This window comes from Apiospora phragmitis (assembly GCF_038363925.1).
Source record: "Apiospora phragmitis strain CBS 135458 chromosome Unknown utg000005l:1.0-4161743.0:1.0-4166827.0, whole genome shotgun sequence".
Classification (NCBI taxonomy): domain Eukaryota; kingdom Fungi; phylum Ascomycota; class Sordariomycetes; order Amphisphaeriales; family Apiosporaceae; genus Apiospora; species Apiospora phragmitis.
In genome coordinates, this window is record NW_027117403.1 from 823,430 (window position 1) to 845,655 (window position 22,226).

General features: G+C 46.1%; 4 protein-coding genes across 4 annotated transcripts; 2 read left to right on the forward strand and 2 right to left on the reverse strand.

Annotated features, from left to right (window-relative positions):
- Nucleotides 1-261: 261 nt before the first annotated feature.
- PG994_004311 (hsp70 family chaperone) lies at nucleotides 262-7,303 on the reverse strand (the record flags this gene model as incomplete). Its single annotated transcript, XM_066855720.1, has 8 exons — nucleotides 7,151-7,303; nucleotides 7,036-7,080; nucleotides 6,452-7,014; nucleotides 1,326-1,593; nucleotides 1,151-1,250; nucleotides 975-1,084; nucleotides 652-895; nucleotides 262-597 (listed from the first exon to the last, which is right to left on the reverse strand). The coding sequence occupies exons 1-8, from the start codon at nucleotides 7,276-7,278 to the stop codon at nucleotides 262-264; spliced, it is 1,794 nt and encodes a 597-aa protein (XP_066717887.1). The 5' UTR covers nucleotides 7,279-7,303.
- A 569-nt stretch (nucleotides 7,304-7,872) lies between these two features.
- PG994_004312 (uncharacterized protein) lies at nucleotides 7,873-9,236 on the forward strand (the record flags this gene model as incomplete). The annotated part of the gene is made up of 2 exons (XM_066855721.1): nucleotides 7,873-8,014; nucleotides 8,074-9,236. 2 exons carry the CDS (start codon nucleotides 7,873-7,875, stop codon nucleotides 9,234-9,236), a joined length of 1,305 nt encoding a protein of 434 aa, XP_066717888.1.
- A 172-nt stretch (nucleotides 9,237-9,408) lies between these two features.
- On the reverse strand, nucleotides 9,409-13,345 carry PG994_004313 (Alpha-dioxygenase 1; the record flags this gene model as incomplete). Its single annotated transcript, XM_066855722.1, has 3 exons — nucleotides 9,409-10,145; nucleotides 10,226-11,712; nucleotides 11,784-13,345. 3 exons carry the CDS (start codon nucleotides 13,343-13,345, stop codon nucleotides 9,409-9,411), a joined length of 3,786 nt encoding a protein of 1,261 aa, XP_066717889.1.
- A 4,844-nt stretch (nucleotides 13,346-18,189) lies between these two features.
- On the forward strand, nucleotides 18,190-19,800 carry PG994_004314 (uncharacterized protein; the record flags this gene model as incomplete). Its single annotated transcript, XM_066855723.1, has 1 exon — nucleotides 18,190-19,800. The coding sequence occupies one exon, from the start codon at nucleotides 18,190-18,192 to the stop codon at nucleotides 19,798-19,800; it is 1,611 nt and encodes a 536-aa protein (XP_066717890.1).
- Between the last annotated feature and the right edge of the window lie 2,426 nt (nucleotides 19,801-22,226).

The window sequence follows — 22,226 nt, forward strand, 5'->3', positions numbered from 1 at the left end:
ACCGCGTTGTTTGTTGATTCAATTGGTCTTCGCCATTAAGGGGATAGTTGTATGCGAACAAGTGGAGTAGCCACCCCCCTTTCCCGCAGTAACCCTAACCACGACTTATTAATTCAGCGCCGTTAGATTCGTAAGATACCACACGGGAGCCATGATGTTTACTATTTCAAGTTTTGTCCGATTTTCATATCCGAAATCATCCCAGAACTGTAAATATTGCCGATGCCTAGAACACTACACAAATCCCTTCCTGCCTATTGGTCATTCAAACCGGATCTGCGCCTCTGACGAGCCCAGCTTCTTTCCGCCAGCCCATACAGATAACTCTACACAGGCACCCGAAGGCACCATATCCAGGTCGTACCACACCTTTTTGAACCGCTGGCCCTTGCTATTGGAGTAGTCCGGTAGGTCGGAAACCGGAGTGGCTAGCTTGCAGGTGATAGTGCAGAGAGGCATTACACTGCTGTTCTGTAAGGCAGGCGGAGACAACTCCTCACACTGGAATAACTCAACTCGAAAGGGTCCGTTGGAGATCGTATTCAGGAGTTGATACCACTTATAGCAAACTGGCCGTGCCGTTGTTACATTTGACCCCTATCGAGCAATGAATTAGATAAGTAGTAAAGAAATGCTGAGCTACTAACTCACCTTCTCGAGGTACCATCTCATCTCTTTCAGGCAGAACCAACCCTGTTCGTCATTGTACCAAGAAATGTCTTCCCATTTGTGTTTCGCGGGGTCGTACGGCTGTCGATGCTTTAGGCCATAGCTTGCTCTCGCGATGGTAGAAACCACTTTCACGGGAACGATGTCTTCGTCGCATGGCTGGGGTTTGCTGGCTTGCTCTTGCAAGAAGCCACTGAGTACAGCACCCCTGCAGATAGCAACTCGACTATAAAAGCAGAATAATGAGTTCTTGGCCGCGGGCATAGAAGAAGGATCGGGCCGTTGCCACGAGCAGTTTTACTTACGGCCTCTCGCCACCGGACTGCAATACATTGATCTTGGATTTCTTGTGCCTGCCTTGAAGGCGCTCGTACAGGTATGGGCTGGAATCCAAGCCTTCCACGAGGATGATGCCCTGTTTCGGCTCGTGGTGTTAACAAAGTTGATCTCGGGCGATTGTTGGTTCTAAACGTGTGCATACGGTGATTTGTAGGCGCTTACGCTTGGCGTCTGCGATTTGGCCATCGGCTAACTCATCTATCTCTGTTATGACTTCGTCGAAGATAGCTTGAATGTGTTTTCTAGCGTGAGGTCGCAGTATAATATGATCAGCATGGCGGGACGCCTGGGGCTGGTACAAAGGCGAGGAGACTAACCTAGTGAGAACCATTCGACCCTCCTTGATTGGCGGATCGCACTGGTCGTTATTCCTGTGCGAGTCATGGGAGAATGTTGCAGATGGGAGGGTGACGACATAGCTAATATCGTGGCTAAGCGAGAACTGGTGTTTGGGCCCGTACTCCCAGTTGTTGCTCATCAACTCGTTGATGTCTAGTTTGGAGAGGCGGTCCCATTTGCGTCCAAGGCACTTTTTGACCTTTCTTTCGAAGGCCTGGTCAATGAACATGGCACCACAAACCCCCCCTGGCAAGCCCAAATAGTTAACGTATGTCACCCCATAACCGACACCACATTAAAATAAGCCAGCTGACGGTGCTACGGTCACCCCATGCAACGGCGACCCCTAAATTTAGATAGCCCATAACAGTACCACATATAAATCAGTATATAAACTAGTTAGCTTTTAATTTATAATTAATTAAATAATACCATCTTTTTCTTTTCTTTTCCTCTTTTTAATAGGCCGTAAACTTAACGAGTTAATACTATAACGCGCGATTTAAAATATTATAAATAGCTCGTTAATAAAACAAGCCGCCGAGAAGTATAATATTCTTAAAATAACTCTAAGGGCTCGGATTTACGGCCGCAAAATTATAAAACAACGGAATAAGTCCTTCTAAGCCTTAATAATAGCGGAAGAGTCTTAAATCGTGACTTACTACCTTGCGTAATATAATTTAAGCTGCTTACTAGCGTACGTTATTTTCCGGATATTCGTTTAATAAATTTTTTAAGTTAACGGGATTAATATAATACTCGGTAAATATTAAGTTAAAAGATTTATTACTGGTTATTTATTTATCGATACTACTCTTCTTAAAAGGATAGATTTTTTATAGCTTAACGTAACTTCCGTAAAAAAAATTATCGAGTTTTTTAAGCGGCTTAATAATCCTATTTTAAAATCGATCCTTTCGGAGTTTCGATTTAATATCGACGAGATCGGTAACTAGCTCGGCTATAAAACGAATATAATAGTTATTAAACTTATTAAAATAAAAAAAATATTAATTATAAACTCTTTTAACCGAAAATAAGCTTTTATAATCGAATATAATAACGCTTTAAGCCGAGCCTTGCCTCATTTTATTATATTTAAAGGTTAATAGGTTTAATAGTAATAATTTCCGGAAAAGGAGGACTCGTTAACGGATACTATAGAGGATTAGGTCTTTACGGCATCCCTTAAAGGCTGGACTAATAAAGAGCTAGCCCTAGTGTGGCTAAATAAGTTCTTTATCCCTTATATAAAGCTTGAAAACGAGGATTAATAGCGGCTTATTATCCTAGATAATTACGTTAGTTACGTAAGCGAGGACTTTATTATAACGTATTTAAAGTATAAGATGTAGCTTTTCTTTTTTCCGGTATACTCGTCGTACTTATTATAACCTTTAGATTTTAATTCTTTTAATATATTAAAAGATATTTATTACCGAAAAGTAACCTTATATTATATAGGGCTTAATAATATAAATATAAGTAAGAGGGATTTTTTTTAATATTACGAGCTAGTTAAAAGGTTTATTTTTTAGCCGTATATAATAGTTAGCGGCTGGGCTATAACTAGTATATTTTTTCGCGATATTAATAAGCTTTTTAATAGCCGAAACCGGAGAATAAAAGACTAGGTAGAGGTAGGATTATTTAAGCCTCCCCTCGACGTTTTTAATAAATAATTCTCCTCTATAGCGTTATTAATATTTACGATTAGTTATAAGATTAAAGAATTAGCGGATACGTTTAGTAGTAATAATGTTACGAACGGGCTTAACTTATGCGACTAGCCCCACCCCGGAAACGGCGCTAGAATAACCCGAGGCGCTTATTAACTTAACTAGCTATACTAATTATAAAAATTACTTTACGAGCCCCTCGGCTAGTAAGGCTCGTTTATTAATAAAAGATTATTAAAATTATCGGAGTTTATTAATTACGATAACTAATATTATAATAATTAAAAATAGTATAGTTACTTTAGATTAGTATTTAAGAAATAATACGAGATAAATAGTTAAAAGAGATAATTACGATAAAATAATACTCGGTTATATAAAAATACGAAATAAAAACGTTATATAATAAAGCCTTAATGATTTATTTAATAATATTAAATAATATTAATTACGATTAAATAATTACTAAATAGTATTTATATTAATAAAAAAAGGTTTAAATATATAAATAATCAACGTTTTTTATATATTTTATATAAAAAAAATCTATTTTAATAATTAATTTAAATATTAATCTAATTTATTAATAAAATAAATAACCTTAACGACTTTATTATAAATACTTTTAAATCTACGCACTTTAATTACCTTTTATTTCTACGGCTATTATATATTATATCGATAGAGGCGGACTTTTATCGCACGTTTAAATACTCTCTCGTATTATTAAATATAAACTCTAGTACGTCTTACTAGGTTTCTTTTAAAACTTAGATAGCGTTCGTTATATTTTAATTACTCTTGTTTTTACGAGTTACTGCCTAGACCCTTAAGAGTTAGCACCTATCGTAACCATACAAGTCGAAAAACTAAGAGAACTCTAGACAGCACTATAGTAACACCTCACCTTCCTCTAATAACGGATAAAAAAACGCGCCGATTAAACCAGGTTAAAGGGACCAACCCTAGGAGAGGGAGGAAAAGTTTACCTCCTACGACGAAACATTAAAACTAAGCGACTAAGCGAAAAACTAGACTTTAAAAAGATCGGACTATTTAAAATCGTAGAAGTTATTTTAGAAACTAATTACCGATTATTACTACTTAAAATAATATAAATACACCTTATATTTTATATTTTATTACTCGAGCTAGCTATCGAGGACGTAAAAATTAAAATATAACTAAAAGTCGAAACGGATTAATACGAATACGAGGTTAAGACGATCTTAAATAAGAAACGAGTAGGAAAAGGATGGACATACCTCGTTAAGTGGAAAGGTTACCCTATAGAAGATAATACCTAGGAACTTAGGAAACACTTAAAGAATGCCGCTGAGGCTCTCTAGGCGTTTAAGGCACGACCGCAGACGGATCGGGAAGGTCCGGAAAGAAGGAGAAGTCCGTGGCGTTCTAATCGACCACGCCGAAACCCCCACGCGACTGCACGGCCATAACAGCCTCCGACTCCCGGCGCTCCTGTTCCTCCAACTCGTCCAAAGAGCGAAGGCCACGCTGTATCAGCTTGACACCCTAGGAACGAGCCATCTCCTTCTGTTTACGTAAACGAATTAAACGGGCAATGGCCTCGTTTATTTCCTCTTGATGCCGCTTTTGGAGTTCAAGGAACCGCTCCTCGGCCAGGACCTCCTCACGACCAAGGCGACGGTGCTCTTCTTGGATCCGCTCAAGGGAATGGAGAGGAACGCCCAGCCCGTCGCAGACCGAGGCCGAACGAGTGCACTCCTAACACTTTCCGACGCCTTTTATCATGATGTATTTCTACCCCCTAGAAGCGTAACGAGAGCACGGCATGACTTTAAAACCAAACTCGTTAAAGGACGAAACAAGATAATAGCGGCGAGCCGTAAAAGCTTTCGGCGAAGAACAACGTTTCTTAACACGACTGGATATTATAATGAGCACACTACACGAGAAGGCAAAGGAAGGAGGGAAAACCTACCAAACTCGACATAACGGCGCGCACTAGATATTTATAATAACTGCTTTAAGGATAAAGTAAACAGGGGAGAAGGGATAGTGTTACGAACGGGCCTAACTTATACGACCAGCCCCACCTCGGAAACGGCGTTAGAATAACCCGAGGCGCTTATTAATTTAACTAGCTATACTAATTACGAAAACTACCCTACGAGCCCCTCGGCTAGTAAGGCTCGTTTATTAATAAAAGACTATTAAAACTATCGGAGTTTACTAATTACGATAACTAATACCACGATAACCGAAAGTAGCATAGCTACCTTAAATTAATACCTAAGGGATAATACGAGATAAATAATTAAGAAGAGATAACTACGATAAGGTAATACTCGGTCACGTAAAAATACGAGATTAAAACGTTACGTAATGAAGCTTTAACGATCTACTTAATAATACTTAATTAAATAATATTAAATAATATTAATTACGATTAAATAATTACGAAACGATACCTATATTAATAAAAAAAGAATTAAATATATAAATAATAAACGTTTTTTATATATCTTAAATAAATTTTTTTTTTTAATAATTAATTTAAATATTAATCTAACTTATTAATAAAATAAATAACCTTAATAACCTTATTATAAATACCTTTAAATTTACGCACCTTAATTACCTTTTATTCTTATAACTATTACATATTATATCGATAAAGGCGGACTTTTATCGCACGTTTAAATACTTTCTCGTATTATTAAACATAAACCTTAGTACGTTTTACTAGGTTTTTTTTAGAACTTAAATAGTGTTTATTATAAATAATATTATTTTTAATAGCGCGACGCGCCGGGTTTTATTCAGGAAGTTTTAAAAGAGTTTAAATATTTTAAACGACTAGATCGGTTAATTAGAATACGAGAAGTTATTTTTAAAAAATAATTTTAAAAAAAAGAGGTAAAAAAAGGAAAAGAGTAATATTTAATTTTAATTAAAAGTTTACGCGTATACGAAATATTATAATAATTAAAAAGGAAATAAATAGCGTTATATCGAAACCCTAGGCTATTACTTTTTTATTATTAACGTCGAAAGTCGTTATAATTAAATCTAATTTTAAATTTAAGATTAAAAGTGTTATAAAAGCGTTTCGAGACTAAAACGGTATTTTTAAGATTTTATATTAATCTTTAATTAAATTATTCGTATTATTATTATATAATATTATTATTAGTTTTTAGGGTCGCCGTTACATAAGGTGACCGTAGCACCGTTAGCTAGCTTACGTTATAATATTAACTCGTTAAGTTTACGGCCTATTAAAAAAAAAGAAAAAAAAGAAGATGATATTATTTAATTAACTATAAATCAAAAGTTGACTAGTTTATATAATAATTTATATGTAGTGCTATTAAGGACTATTTAAATTTAAGGGTCGCCGTTGCATGGGGTGACCGTAGCACCGTCAGCTGGCTTACCCGAACTATCTTTACTCACAACTGTCCCTCCTCCGCCGTCGCAGATGAGGTAGACCTCGTCTTTCTTAGGGTTCCGGCCGGGCCCCGACAGCGTAGAGAGAGCCGTAGCCTCGGGCTCAGCGACAAAGCTGAGGCACGTCGGGCCAGCAGCCGACCTTTTCTTCAAGATGCCGGCCTTCTCACCCGCATCTCGCATGGTCTGTCGCGCATGTCCCTTCCAGATGGCGGGTACCGTGATGACTACGTGGAAGCGCGACACGTCCACAACGACCTCCCCTCGTGCCTTGGTGATGACCTCCATCGTGTGCGCCCAGATGGCTCGCAGGTAGTCAGCCACGAGATCGACGGCCGTCTTGCCTTCGTCGCGCATCTGCTGCCGGGCACGGAGCACGAACTCGGACGATCGCAGATTGGGGGCCAGGTCTTCTTCCTTCAGCAGGAGGAGCTTGAACCAGCGGACTGGGTCGCAGTCTTGTCCGACCCCAAAGCCCCAGCTCGTCTTGCCATGTTCGTAGAACAGCTCAGTCGGGGCCTTGCCTTCTTCGCGGCCGCTTCCGAGCCAGCTCGTGATGATATTGATCTACTCACTCTTGATGTCGGCAGCGGTGGCCCAGCCCACTCCGGACGACCTAATCAATTTTTCCAAAACAAGTAAGCGAGGTTCTGTCCCATTAGTGGATTTGAGAGACGAAAACTTACGTGGTTCCGAAATCTATCCCGATAACCAACAGGGCATCGCCGTCTTCATCTGCGCCAACGTAACCATACTGGGCTAACCCTCGCCTTAATCTGGAGGCGAAGCTTCCAAGGACATTAGATAAAGTCATCTCATCAGTCTTGCCCGTGGTTACGCTTTTGTGCAAGTTAAGGAGCTAGCTGAGAACATGTGTGTATTTATACTGCTGAAGATGGCGAATAATAGTTAGGGAGAACAGGGCGGTGTTCTTTCTCGGGATTTATTTGCTGCGATAAACTTAGCATAGTTCGAGGCTTTAGTTGCTCAATCAAGGGACAGTGCTGTTATCTAAACATTCTCCAGGTGATATTTAACTTTGCATCTAACACTGCCCTGACCATGCGTGAGGCGTTAGCGCTATTTCGTCATTTTCTTGTAGTATTAACCTTCTAGAGCCTTGGATATTAGAAACCTTTCCTTTACTAAATCCACTTCCCGTTTCTACCAGGCGAATGACTGTATAATCGAACCGAACTCTGAAAAATCTATTATATACTTAAGTATGCTTGCATCCTGCTCAACCCAGTGACTGATTACTCTTTCTAAATTTTCACTCACGCAGTGCACTAGTACCTCGTGAAATCCAGTGCAAGGCTCTTTCTCTTCTCGACTTACACCTTTGCAACTTCACTAAACACGTGATACAACTCCAGACCAAGCAGCGGACTTGAGCAATCCCACTACAATGAGCGAACACAATTTGGCCCCAGAAGGGTCCGGTAAACAAGCACTCTTTGAAGAATCGGCGGATCTATGCGAGTTCAGCGATGGGAGCTCCTGCGGCGCGTCTAGCTTTGACGCCGATGAAGGCACCAACAACCTCACTGGTACACACTTCTTCTTTTCGTTCCTCAATGCTCCTGCAATACTGACCATAGATCCACAGACGATGAAGAGGGTCATAATCTTTTGCTGAGAACGGAGAGTTTGCAGTGGAATTCGTTCAACGATATTCTGGACACTCAGCATGCCCAGCACAATAATGAGGTCACAAGTTTGAAGAACGACTTACAAGAAGCCAACGCACACGCCGAAGCCCGGCTCGCAGACCTGGCGCGACAGTACGAGCGCAAGCTGAACTGGACTATAGCCGAGTACGACGCCCAGTTCACGGAGCTGATGCAAAAGTACAAGGCCGCCAGGCGGCAGCTAGCCGCGGCGCAGGCTCAAGATCAAGGCGTGTTTCAAGACATGACCGACGTGCGCCTTATGCAGAAGGTCCTCAGCCTCCGTCAGGCCATCCGATCCTTTGCCCTACTCCTCCACCCACAGCATCTTCCTGGGGACCCCAGAAACCATTCTTTGCGCTGGTCGGCTAAAGAGACGCGGCACATTCCTTTTCCCGACCACGCTCTCGCCCGGGACGGGTTCCCTGTCACGCCGGTCTCTATGCAGGCCTACACGTGGAAGATTATGGCGAGCAAGGTGTTCGGCAAATTTGTATGGGCCGCGGGCGACGCGGAAGGCCTGCACGACGTTTGGGTCCGACTACAAGGTAGAACTGGTGGCGGCCCACAGGCCCTGCGCAAACTGCAAGCTTGGAAAGCTACGACAGCGTCGATGATGCTGGGCCCGGCGCCCTCCCAGACCCAGTTCACGACCAGCCAGGAAGACGACCGCCAGATCAAGGAAGCGATCGCCAACATTTGCGCCACGGCGTACCCGTTCCGGCTGTTCCAGCATTCTGATATGGGTCAAAATGGCTGGTACCGTGGCCACCTGTACCACATCGTTGAGCAGGCCGTGAAGCTGGACCTGGAGATCTGCAAGCAGGGCGCCGTGATCGATTGGGCTTTTGGTACTACTAGTCGTGCGGACCTGGACAATGCAGGAACTGATGGGGTGACCACCCGACAGATGGTGGTCACCGCGCCAGCCTTGACCAAACTGGGCATGTCGAACGGGGATGACTTGGACAAGGAACCACGGGTGTTGTTGGAGCAAGACGAGGCTAGCCCTTCCGAGCTGGAAAGCAGGTTTCTCGCTATTGTTCGGAAGCGGGACGGTGCTTGCGTGGATCAACAGGCCCTTGCTGCCGGCAGATTGTAATACCCTTTGCTGCTAAAGTTATCACATCTACTTAGTGAAAGACAAGAACCAGTCAATTGAAATCCGAACCAAATGAACCTGCATCAGGCTTCACAAATCGTACATACATCGTAAAGTGAAGACCATATCTCAGTAAACATCTATTTAATCCAACGCCGTGACCAAGCAAATATCAACGAACATGGACATCCACGGGCACCGGCCTCCTCCACGCACCCGTGGCCGTATAGACATACTTATCCGCCTCGTCCACTGGTCCCTCGGGCAGCTCGAAGCGGTACGCCTCGAGCGCGGCCTTGACGATGACGCAGATGGCCGTCTGCGCAAACCAGCGGCCCGGGAACAGGTGCGGGTCGGCGAGCCCCCACGCGATGAAGGCCGGGTCGCCAATCTCGTGCTGCGCCCATTTACCACCACCGCTGCTGCTGTTGTTGCTACTGCTACTGCCGTTTTCGTTGCTACCGTTTGCGTGCGTCAACCAGCGCTCGGGCTTGTAGGCAGCCGCATCCGAGCCCCATTGCGACGTGTCCCGGTGTGTCGCGTAAGGGCTCAGGGCCGCGACGGCGCCTTTTGGGGAACGCATAGAAGGGTAGCTGGCGAGGTGCACGCCCTTCTTGTGGTGGTGAAAGTTGTGGTTGTCATCTTCCCTGCCAACGACCAGGCGCGCGGGCCCGGTGACGGGACCGCTGAGGTGGACGGACTCGAGCACGGCGGCACGCAGGGCGGTCCACCGCGGGGAAGTGGTCGGCAGCTGGAAGGTATCGAGGCTCGCCGCGGCCGCGGAGTCTAGGCTCGCGACGAGAGAGGACTGTTGGGGGTCCTCGGTGTTGTTGATGATGTCGAGCAGAGTCGCGGCGAAGGGGGTTTGGAGGTTGGTGATGCCGGCCCATGCAATCAGGGTGGCGAGATCTAGCCAGGGAGTAATTACTGTTAGTCATCCAGACGTTTTTTTGTATGGTTGGGGCATTTCTGGTGGGGGGGGGGCTTACCTGATACACGCTTATCATCGTCAACAGCTTCGATGATGAAATCCAAGAACACCGGGGAGGGGGAGCCCCCATTGGTAGTTTTGCTATTGACGTATGGGTACTTTTTCTTCCTTTCCGCGATGATGGGCAGAAGAATTTTCGAGGCCGTCTTGAAGTCCCTTTGGATCTTCAGCGGCGCCAACAACTTCAAGGGTCCGGGCAAGAAAGAGGCGATGGTCATTGCTTTCGTTGCGTGGTCATTGAAAGCCAGGAATGTCTTAAGCAGGTCGCTGTCGTCGTATCCCTGGGGCCCGACGATGCAGCGAGAAACCACGAACACGATGTAGTCCAGGGACCAATCGTTGAGGCTAGCATGCCTGCTGGGGCGGCTTCCGGACGCAAGGGGTCTGCGGCGCAGGAACTCTCTGCTCGCCTCCTCCATGACTGCCCCAAAGGCCGAGACGGTCGCGGGGTCGCTGAGATGCATCCGTACGAGCTTATTGTGCAGGTCCGAATCGAAGTTCTCCTGCTTCGTGATGATCGGCATGCTGATGGTCTTGAAGAACTCCGACAGGCTGAACTTGACCTCGTACGTGTTATCCTGCTTCATCATCTCCAGGTCGCGCTTGTTGGTAATGACGTAGTGAGTCTGGCTGCCCAGTTTGATACCGAAGCTGCGGGAGAAGGAGCTGCCGAACTTCGAAAAGCCTTTTTGGAGAATGTGCAACGGGTCCTTCTGCCATTTTAGAGCCATGCCGATGACGGGCAAACCATGCAGCCTGGGGAGCTGATCAGCTTGCTTCTTGCGGCGGAAATGCCTGAAGACGACGAGACCCGCCAGCAGCGACACGATGATCTCGAGCTTGTCGCGCCGCAAGAGGAACTTCGCCGCCGCCATCGCCGTAACGGCCACGCCCGGAAAGTCGAAAGGCTCGTCCGGCAGGTCGCATAGCACGGGGTTGGTCTCAGGATCCATGGGAAACAGCGGCCGCTCCTGGATGCACTTGATCTCGGAGTTCTCGGTGATCAAGCGCCAGAGCAAGTTGGCGCCGTGGGCCTCGATGTCCATCTCCTTGAGCCAGAAGGTGCTGTAAACCCGAAAATCGGGAAACCCGGGCACGTGGCGCCGCTCCCAGACCAGGTCCTCGAGCGCGTTGCTCGGGTGGCAGTCCCACGGCTTGTCGACGAGGAAGCAGCGCATCATGGCGTAGCCGATGGAGAAGCGGTCCGAGTTGCCCATGCCGAAGAGGCTGAACAGGCTGATGATGAGCGAGGCCTTGGGCACCGTCGTGCCCGGGAAGTTCTCCTCGTCGAGCTGGCAGCCGACGACGAGGTCCACCTCGTCCGGGTGCTTGTAGAGTTTTTTCAGGTTCGCCACGGTCTCGGGGTCGGACGAGAACTTCTCGAAGGTGTCGCGGATCGGCACCTCGATCGCCGGGTCCTGCTCGTTGTAGGCCCGGAAGTACTGGTTGAAGGTCGGCAGGCCCTGCTCGCGCTCGTGGACGATGCTCCAGGTCACGAGGTCGAACGGCTTGCCCGGTACTGCCCGGCGCTGCGGAAGCTCTCGTCGACGCCGGACTTGAAGTTGGGGATGTGGGTCGCCAGCATGCCACGGACGATGTTCTCGAGGCCGGCGTCGACGAAGCCGGTAGAGTTGAAGCCCGTCGCGAAGAGGTCCTGCTCCCACAGCGTCTCGTTGTTGCCGTTCTTGATCGGGAAGCTGGGGATGATGAACTCGTGGAACCGGTAGATGACGGCCATCTCGACGGAGACGGTCATTGGCTTGCCGCCCTTGGTGACGAGCGGCCACGGGTAGGTGGTGGCGGGGTTGATATCCAGTGCGTCCTCGTCGTACATCAGCCGGTACAGCGGGAACCCATCGTCGTTGGGCCACGGCATGTCCTCGGTCCAGTAGGCCATCTGGTACGAGTTGGCGATCATCATGTACTTGGCTCCCATGACCATGCGGACGGTCTGGAACAGCTGCTCGTCGTCGTACTCGGGGCGCTGCTTCGTGAGTATGTCACAGATGCGGTTGTGGTCCCGCAGGAACAGCGTGTGCACCCCCAGCATCATCCAGTCCTCGTTCGTGCGCGGGTCGCCGCCCGCGAAGAGCTTGGCGGGGTCGACGCCGGGCCGCGTCCGCGTGGAGACGTTCATGGAGTTATATGGTAGATACGACGCCTTGCCGCCGGTGCCGCGCGCTTGGACTTCCTGGGTCAGCAGCTTGCCGCCCTTGTGTGATCGGAGCGCATTCGCGACGTCTGGCGTGCTGCCGTACAGCGCAGACATGTCGAGCCAGGTGGTGGCCATGTTGACATTCTCACGCGGGTTAGCTTTCGAGGTGCCCGTATCCGGCATGGGCGCGGTTCTCATGACCTTGAAAGTGGTATTGAGCGGGTAGGTGTCCTCATCCTCCGGCATGGGCACCTCGACGTATTCCGAGGCCGAGTCGAGCGAGTACGTCACGTCGTGCATGATGAACTCGACCAAGCCGAGGAGGAAGGGCGTGTGCTCGTAGTAGATGGCCTTCTTGCGGCGGAAGAACGCGTTGCTGACGGCCCGCGCGTTGGGCCCCTCGCGCGGTTCGGAGACGCCGTCGGCGTATGCGTGCTGCTTGTAGTCGCGCTCCCGCCTCGTCCCGACGGCGCCCTCGTTCCACTCGTCCTGCTTCAGCCAGTTGCAGGAGCCGTCGTACGTGCGGTACCACCACCAGGCCCGGTCGGTGGTGCAGCGGGCGTCGACGGAGTAGTTCAGGTGCTGGAACACGCGCTGCGCTTCTTCGTGCGAGGAGAGATTCTTCGACCCTTTTGTGTCACCAGCCGGCGGCGGGCCGGTCCGCGGGCCTTCAGGGGCGGACTCTGGGAGCTGGATGAAGTCTACCAGGCTGTCGAACGTGAGCTTCTTCTCGTCCGGGATAGTCCCATTCTTGAAGATGTCGGGCAAGGAACCGCTTTGGTCTTTGTTGACGATTCCGCGAAACCAGGATACGAAGTGGCCTTCGTGTGCGGTTACGGACGGATCCGATTTGTTGATTTGGGAGAAGGGTACTGAAGAGTGCAACCTCTTGTAGGGCCATTGACTAGCTGATGCAGCTGTTAAGCATGTCGCTAGCACAGCAAGAATGCTAATAGAACGCATGGTGGTATTTTCCCTTCTGGTGGTTTTGTCAGCAAGTCTACGAGGGTTATGAAGGAGTGAGATTCTTACGGTAGACCGTGTATCAGTCAGACGTCTGGGGAGACTGTGGAGGATGGATGGTGGATCTCTCGTCATAGGCGATCTGGGGCGAAGGAGGATATATGAATGGGGAAAAGGTGGTCATTGTGTGCGGAGGCGACTCCGACAGGCTGCCGCGGGGCATGCCGAAAGTGGTGTGAGGTCAAGACTCAGCCTTCACGAACTGTGCTGCGCCCAAGGCGCTCACCGAACTGCAGTGATTTCCTTCATGCACGATAGTTCCTTTTTTTTGGTTCCCAATGCTTACTCGCTGCGGCGTTTTGGGGGCGTAATAGGACCAGTCGCGAAGCGTCAAGCGTGCTGACGGGTCAGGGACCCCGGAGCAATTGTAGGCCAATTGCGGTGCTGGCGGCTGAATTAGTGCAGTGGAAGCAGAGCGTTTTGGGCTCGGCAATGGTGATGATTGGGTTGATCGCAGTCAGCCTTACATATGGAGTCATAACAAGAGGATTGTCCGCAGCTGAAATGCGCCCGGCCTAGCGTCGCAGATCGCAAAGGTGCAACGGTGATTGAAGCACGCCATGGGTTCAAAAGCGACTCTCACTCTTGGGGCTCGACATATTACCCCTTGGCGTTCGTTGCGTATCCTGTTTTAGCCGTTAGGCGAGGTGACGGTGTCGGCACTCCCTCTTTCAATTCAGAGCGGTGAATCGGCAAGATGGTAAGGATGGAAAGCCCGTTCCGGGTGCAATGGCCGGGCGGCCAGTAGTCGGCTCTCCAACCTGTCCCAACCCCATCCCCAGCTGACATGGCGATGATGTAATCTCACTGGCTAAGGCAACTCTCAACAGACCAAAGATACCGACGCGCATTGCAGTGCATGGCACGTCACATGATGCTAGTTAAGGACCATTGGTAAGAAACTGCTCGCTATTTGCGGAATCAGCTGCGGCGCAGTTTTCGGCCAGGTATTCAAGTGTAACCGATGCAGGTGCAGGCTATTTTCGTCAAGCCGGGCGTCTGGCCTTAGCGCGAAGGGGCCATCATGGGGACGCAATATCTTTGAGTGCCAGAAGCCACCCAACAGTATAGTGTCGTCTTGGAATCAACGCCTAGAGAAGTGTGCAACTTGATTATGTCCATCAACCCAATTGTGTGCTCTTGTTGTCTCAGGATCGCCAGCGAAAGGATCTGAAAAGAGCTCAAGTACGCTTAGTACACATATTCCTGAATCGAAGGAATTATGCGACTCGACGCCGAAAAATAGAGGCAGTCGGTGATATCGCAAGGCAGTGTAGTCGCCACAATTGGCGAACGTTTCACCGCAGGTAACCATTGGTATACTTGCGACCTATTTCAACAGCTAAGCGGAACGCCGAAAGAGATTGTATGTGTATAACAGAACAACGCAGGAACAAGAGCGAATCTAGGGTTAGATATGGAAAGTCAGGGGTTGGATTCAGGATTAAATATTGACGCATCACAAAGCCCATGCAGAAACCTAATTTGAACTGCAAGTCACCCAACCCAGTGGAGTCGAGGCACGCGCCAACTGAGTCAGGCACGTGGTGGACTTGTTCTGACAAGCGATCATACAAGGTCCCGTCTATGTCCGGCCAGGAGTTCAGGTAGGGGCAGCCTCTCTACGCTAGTGATTCCTATACGCGGGATTGTGGGTATTGTTGTTCGAGTACAGGACAGATTTGAGTACAGTACAGATAATATGGCAATCTGTCTATACACAAGACAATACACACCAAGGCCTGGGGGCTTCATGCGACTTATACTTGCCCGTATAACTACCAGTGATCATAGTTCATTTCATACGGAAATGTGTTATAAAGTCGTCAAGTTCACAGCGAGACTTTGTGATTAGCGAGCTGCAAAGGGGAACAGCAAATGCATGTGTCATGCGAGGAGCATTTGACACTTTATCTCCGAACTAATGGATGTCAGTTGCTACCTTGTTTTAGAAAAGACAAAACATTGTTGGCAGTCCCAGACCAGTTTCCAATGTATGGACGGGTTGGTCCCAAATACCTATGCAGGTCTGAATTTGTAGCAGCACCAATGGTTAGCTGGTGCATGGGGCCACCAATGAGAACTTGCCGATAACAGCCAAGGGTTCGTGCATACAGATATCTAGTAGGGCCATAAATATGCAGAAGTAATGCCGGGCGTAGGGGGTTGAAATCCCCTCCAGGCAGGCAGCAGGCAGGCAGCTAGGCAGACGTTAGGCGTAGGCTGACCAGGCCTTGTTGCCGGGCAGGCAACAAGGTGGTTTTCAACCTCAGCAATATGCCTTGTAACGTAATAGCATGACAGTATCATCAATGCAAATCGCACCGTGCTGCCACACCCCGATGCAGTTTGCTACAAGTCACATTAGTGTATCCAATAGCTGTCAGTGAAGTCTCTCTGGCTATTCCCGTGAACACCTTCACGGCGCTTAAAGCCGGTTTCGGTGAAGAAGCCTGGCCGCTGCTCCCATCCCATTGATTCATTTGAAACACCTCCAAGCGTACTTTGGGCACAACAAACCGATCAATGTGGTGTTACATATTAGCTAACTATCGGGTTTGATTGGTTCAAGCGCCCCCTGAGTTATATTACACCCGGACTCTGGATAAATCGACCTTCCTAAAGCAGAGAGCTCCCATTAACGACCCAAATGTCTCGGGTTGCCTCTTATATATGACAATGTTCAATTTGACTGGCAAGTGCTTTTGACCCCTCCTTGACAGATACCTTTCCAAAACCTCACAAGATTACCATGATAAGAGATACGGCCTCAATTAACATGAAACTGCGGGGGTTGTGGTAGATCATGGACGATTGGTAATCCAGACCTTGTAGCCAGAAGACTTTGCATTGCTTCCAGAAAGCAATGACCTGTTGGTTGCCTGCAACTTTGTCCATGATCCGAATGAGAGCCTCTTACCCATACGGCAATCTGCATTTGATGCAGGTTGATACCCCTGGAAAATGTCCATGTGTATCTAACCATGTCGTACTGCCTTGAAACTGCATCGACCTGGCATCTACTCTTGAAAGGATGATCAGTAGACATCGTATCTTGTCAATTTTACTCGCCATAGATGGCGTTTGTACAGTTCCGCTCATGTATGCGACCTGTCGAATGATGTGTAAGCTGTAACAGCGCATCAAGTCTGAACCGCTTTGATATATGCACTTAGCAAATCAGATGGCCTTCAGCGTACTACTCAAGGCTCTATCCCATTCTGTCGGGTCTTTTGACAATGAACATGAAATTTCAACCGGTGTATCTCAGGATGCACTTTGCCAAGATTTCGTCATCGAATTGTTGCGAGCAGTCCTAGACGGAATGCCTTCCGGCTGTGTACACCGTTTCTTCCGATTCCACCCTGTGACGTTACATCGGTCAACAGCGAGCTCAACAATGACTGGATGAAACCTAGGATCTGGTACACCGGTGCCTTCTTATACGTCGAACAAAGAGGGGACCTTGACACATTAAACTTCGGATACATTGTTCTCCCTGTTGGCCACGGTTGAAGGACTTCGTTGACATGGACCACACCAAGGTATTAGCAGCCCTTGCAGCTCGACATATGATAATCGCACGCAAACAAGCAATGATCGCTGCTGGTTGCTGTCGTCTGGTCGTGCGTATCCTAGAGCATACTGTACCTGTTCCCCAGCAGCCAGGAGCGCCCGCAGCATTCACCGCTTCTACCTTCTGGAGAGGGGAAAAAGGGATGCGCTATGCTGTGTAACTTGACATTTTATGATACCCATCTAATCTGGGGCTATGTGAGTGGCTATGTGATAGTCATCCGCACACCGGGAATTTCCATGGACGGGACGAAAACCAAAGAGTTCTGATTGGCCATACCCCATTCGCCACCGGCATGTCGAAATGGCCATAAGCGTGAAGCCTGCCCTCGTCCAGGTTTCTGGTACCTCCATTCCCCGATTCTGACCCTACCCCGCCCCTTATGTTATCAATCAAAAGATGACGAAGTGAGCATCGCAAGAGTTTGGCCACGATGGAGCCTGTCGGCCTTGTTGCCAGTGTTGTGACTCTGGTGGCGGTAGTCAATAAGACTGTGGAAGGTGTACGTCGCATTACCCAACAATGGAAAGAAGCACCGAAAGAGATCATTGCCCTCGCTGTAAGTATGCTGGGCCATCGCTTACGTTTCCCTGGGTGATCGAAACAACTAATGATTACTTACTGCCGCAGGAGCACCTGCATCACATACAACTGATGCTCGACACATTAGAGGAACCTTCGAGCAGATCCGTTGATGTACATCTATCACGCGCCGTGGCCCAGACACTGAGCAGCGCAAGAGGCCTTCGCAATGTCCTAGAAACGGAGATATTGACTAGGCAGGCTCTAGGGCCGATTCGAACCATCAAGGCCGCGTGGATTATACATCGGAAGAAGATCAGCCAACTCACTAAAAAGCTTTACGAGGCACAGGACAAGTTGACCTTTGCAATTCATTTGTGAGTAGGGCCCCTCATTTTGAAACGTGTCTGGGGTCTAATCGCATTCAGTGATATGTGCTCATCATACTTAGGTCTCATAAAGCCTCTTTAGCCCGGATTGAAGACTTACTGGAGGGCAGAATACCGGTGACCATGCCTGAAAGACCTGCTCATGTGGCAACTGGCGTTGACTTAACCAGGCCGGCGCAACTAAACCTGCCCAATCCACCCTTTGAGGTGATTCGGCCAGACGGAGAGGTGAACCGAGTCAACCGACATAGCAAAGATCCATCTACATCCTTGGGAACCTACAACACGTTTACTCAATGGCCCAGCCCTGCGACTTTGCTAGAACGCTCCCCAACTTCGTACCAGAGGCATACACCACGGCAAAGCTCCAGCTGATATTCTGCGACTTCCGAGAGATATCATTGTCGATGAACCAGCGTGATGTCACCTTCATCTTGTTGATCCCCCGCGCGCGGCAATTTTACCACGTCATGCTGCACTTTGAAATCAACAGGGACTCTACCATGTGGCCGGCATTGAGGGCGAAACCAGCAAGCATAGGATATAGAAAGGCTTACGAACCGCCTGCTACACTGATGGACGAACTTCACTCGTTGCTGCAAAGTGGCAAGCCCGTACCACAAGATGCTCAGATCGACATGTTCCTGGGGCATCAACGGACCAATTTCAAAGTTGATCCGAACCCACGCCAGAAGCGCAAAACGCAACAGTATCTGCAACAGATATCAGCTGATATTCAACATATAAACTTCCCAAGGTACAAAGAGAGGGCGCTGATCCACCGCCCGATTCCTTGGAAATATGAAGCGGTCCGAATCCAAGCCAAGCTGGAGTCGGAGAAGGATTGGGCAATCGAGGTTCGGTTCAATGCCAGGGAAGACCATATGGACGACGAGTGGTATACTTTGCAGATTCTATATCGCTTGCGTGAGAGAAACGGGTTTGGGTCCCTCCTTGGCCTAGTCGAGGACGAAGATGGCAGAATAATTGGCTTCCTATGCCAAAATCCATCACAGGGTCCACTACTGGATATGCTCTCTCGGGCAAAACAACATGGGAAACTCGTCGACTGGACGCGCCGAGAACGATGGTGCCGACAAATCATCGACGGCATCTTCCATTTGCACGCCAATGGCTTCAGGCATGGATCGTTGGGAAGATTTCTCCGGAATGGTTTGTACCTTGACAAGCATGACAACGTTGTTTTTCTTAACAGCTTTCGGGGCTCGGTTACATACGCCGACGATCTCCAAGAACTTTCCATCCCACCGGAGTGCCAAGACCTGAGGTACGGTGCCGATGACTCGGCGTCGGCTATAACGGTGCTGCCAGAGACGGATATGTACCAACTGGGGTTGATACTCTGGTGTATAGCCGCAAATGAAGGCGTTGCCCACGGATCGACGGTATCTGAACATGCCGACGGCGCGGCGCCAGAGGACGAAGTCTGCACTGATTCCAACGCTCAACTACCCCACTTGGACCCTAGCAAGGCGCCGTCGTTCATGAACCGCGTCGTCGCCTTGTGCAGAGCCGTGAAGCCTGCGAAACGGCTACCCGCCTACAAACTGTTAGAGGAGTTTCCTCCACCCACAGAGCCCCCGCCGACATCGATGGTCATCGAGTTAAACACTGATGATGACGAGACGCCGGCAGAGGACGGCATGATAAATTGGCCGATGAACATACACTGCATGCCGTGTGGAGTGGCCACGGCTGATCACTACTACCACTGCGGCCGTTGCCGCATCAATAATCACTACAGCATCTGCCCCACTTGCTTCGACAAAGGCAACCACTGCGACGACGACGATCACTGGCTGCAGGAACTGCGCAAGCGAGAGCCACAGGGCAAGTATCACCCTTGTGTGGGCGAGGACGGTCAACGGGAAATGAAAATATTTTGAGGTGATGGCGGACAAACTGCCAAGAAGCTGTTCGCTTGCATTTCTTCTGCTCTTAAGCTCTTCCCCTAAGTTTTTATTTTACAGCATTAATAAAACCCTACAAAGCCTGATGGGACTAACGTACCCACAAGTGAATTGAATATATAAGTAAATTAAACACTTCTTAAGACCTAGTATAATTAAGTATAAATTAATTTTATTATAATATATTTAATATTTTAAAATTAATTAAAATTTTTATCTTTAAATACTTTTATATTATTTTAATAAATATAAGTATTATACTGAAGCTCCTCATAAATTTTATAGCGTTGTGAGCATGTTTTAAATATTTTTATATAATTACTCCTTTAACGCGATTCGTTTTATAACTATTTATTAATATTTTTTTAAAACTATAAATCTTCTCTAGTTTATATATAAAGTGATTTTTTATCTTATAGTTATTTTTTTTAATTTAGCAACGCTAGTTAAATATTTTATTCGCTTTTTATAATATAATTACCTCACTTTTTAATAAAACGAGCCGGTATATAACTTACGTTATACTTTTCGTAATTTAATTAAGCTTAAGCTAGCTGACGATACTACGGTCACCCTATATAACGGCGACCCTAAAAACTAATAATAATACTACATAATAATAATACGAATAATTTAATTAAAAATTAAGATAAAATTTTAAAAATACCGTTTTAGTCTCGAAACGCTTTTATAATACTTTTAATCTTAGATTTAAAGTTAAATTTAATTATAACGGCTTCCGGTATTAATAATAAAAGAGTAATAGCTTAGGGTTCTGGTGTAACGTTATTTATTTCCCTTTTAATTACTATAATATCTTATATACGCGTAAATTTTTAATTAGGGTTAAGTATTACTCTTTTCCTCTTTTTACCTCTTTTTTTTCTAAATTACCTTTTAAAAGTGACTTCTCGTGCTCTAATTAGCCGATCTAGTTATTTAAAATATTTAGATTTTTTTAGAGTTTCCGGAATAAAACCCAGCGCGTCGCGCTATTAAAAATAATATTATTATTACTAAATATATTTACTAACTCTTTAATTTAGTAATTAATTATAAATATTAATAACGCTATAAAGAAGAATTATTTATTAAAGACGTCGAGGGGAAGCTTAAATAGTCTTACCTTTACTTAGTTTTCTATCCTCCGGTTCTAGCTATTAAAAGGCTTATTAATATCGCGAAAGAATATATTAATTACGGCCTAGCCGCTAGCTATTATATACGGTTGAAAGGTAAACTTTTTAACTAGCTCGTAATACCGGAGGAAGTCCCTCTTACTTATATTTATATTATTGAGCCCTATACAGTATAGGGTTACCTTCCGGTGGTAGGTGTCCTTCAGCACACTAAAGGGACCAAGATCCAGGGGTTATAATAGGTGCGACGAGTGTGCCGGAAAAGAAGAGAAGCTATATCTTATACTTTAAGCACGTTATAATAAAGTCCTCGCTTACGTAGCTAGCGTGGCTATTTAAAATAATAAGTCGCTATTAGTCCTCGTTTTAAAGCTTTATATAAGGGATAAAAACCTTATTTAACTATATTAAAGCTAGCTCCTTATTAATCTAGCCTTTAGGAGATGCCGTAAAAACTTAATCCTCTATATTATCCGTTAGCGAGTCCTCTTCCTCTAAAAACTATTACTATTAGACCTATTAACCTTTAAATATAATAAAAGGAGGTAAGGCTCGGCTTAAAGCGTTATTATATTCGATTATAAAAGCCTATTCTTAATTAAAAGAGTTTATAACTAGTATTCTCTTTATTTTAATAAGTCTAATAATTATTATATTCGTTTTATAGTCGAGCTAGTTACCGATCTCGTCGACGTTAAACCGAAACTCCGGAAGGGATCGATTCTAAAATAAGATTATTAAGCCGCTCAAAAAATTCGATAATTTTCTTTACGAAAGTTACGTTAAGCCTTAAAAAATCTATCCTTTTAAAAAAAATAGTACCGATAAATAAATAATAAGTAATAAATTTTTTAACCTAATACTTACCAAGTATTATATTAATCCTATTAATTTTAAAAATTTATTAAGCGAATATTTAAAAAATAACGTACGCCGATAAATAGCCTAAATTATACTACGTAAGGTATTAAATTACGATCTAAAACTCTTCCGCTATTATCAAAGCTTAGAAGGACTTATTCCGTTATTTTATAGTTTTACGGCCGTAAATTCGAGCCCTTAGAATTATTCTAGGGATATTATGCTTCTCGGCGGCTTATTTTATTAACGAGCTATTTATAATATCTTAATTCGCGCGTTATAGTACTAACTCGTTAAGTTTACGGCTTATTAAAAAGAGGAAAAAAAAAGAAGAAGATGGTATTATTTAATTAATTATAAATTAAAAGCTACCTAGTTTATATACTAATTTATATATAGTAC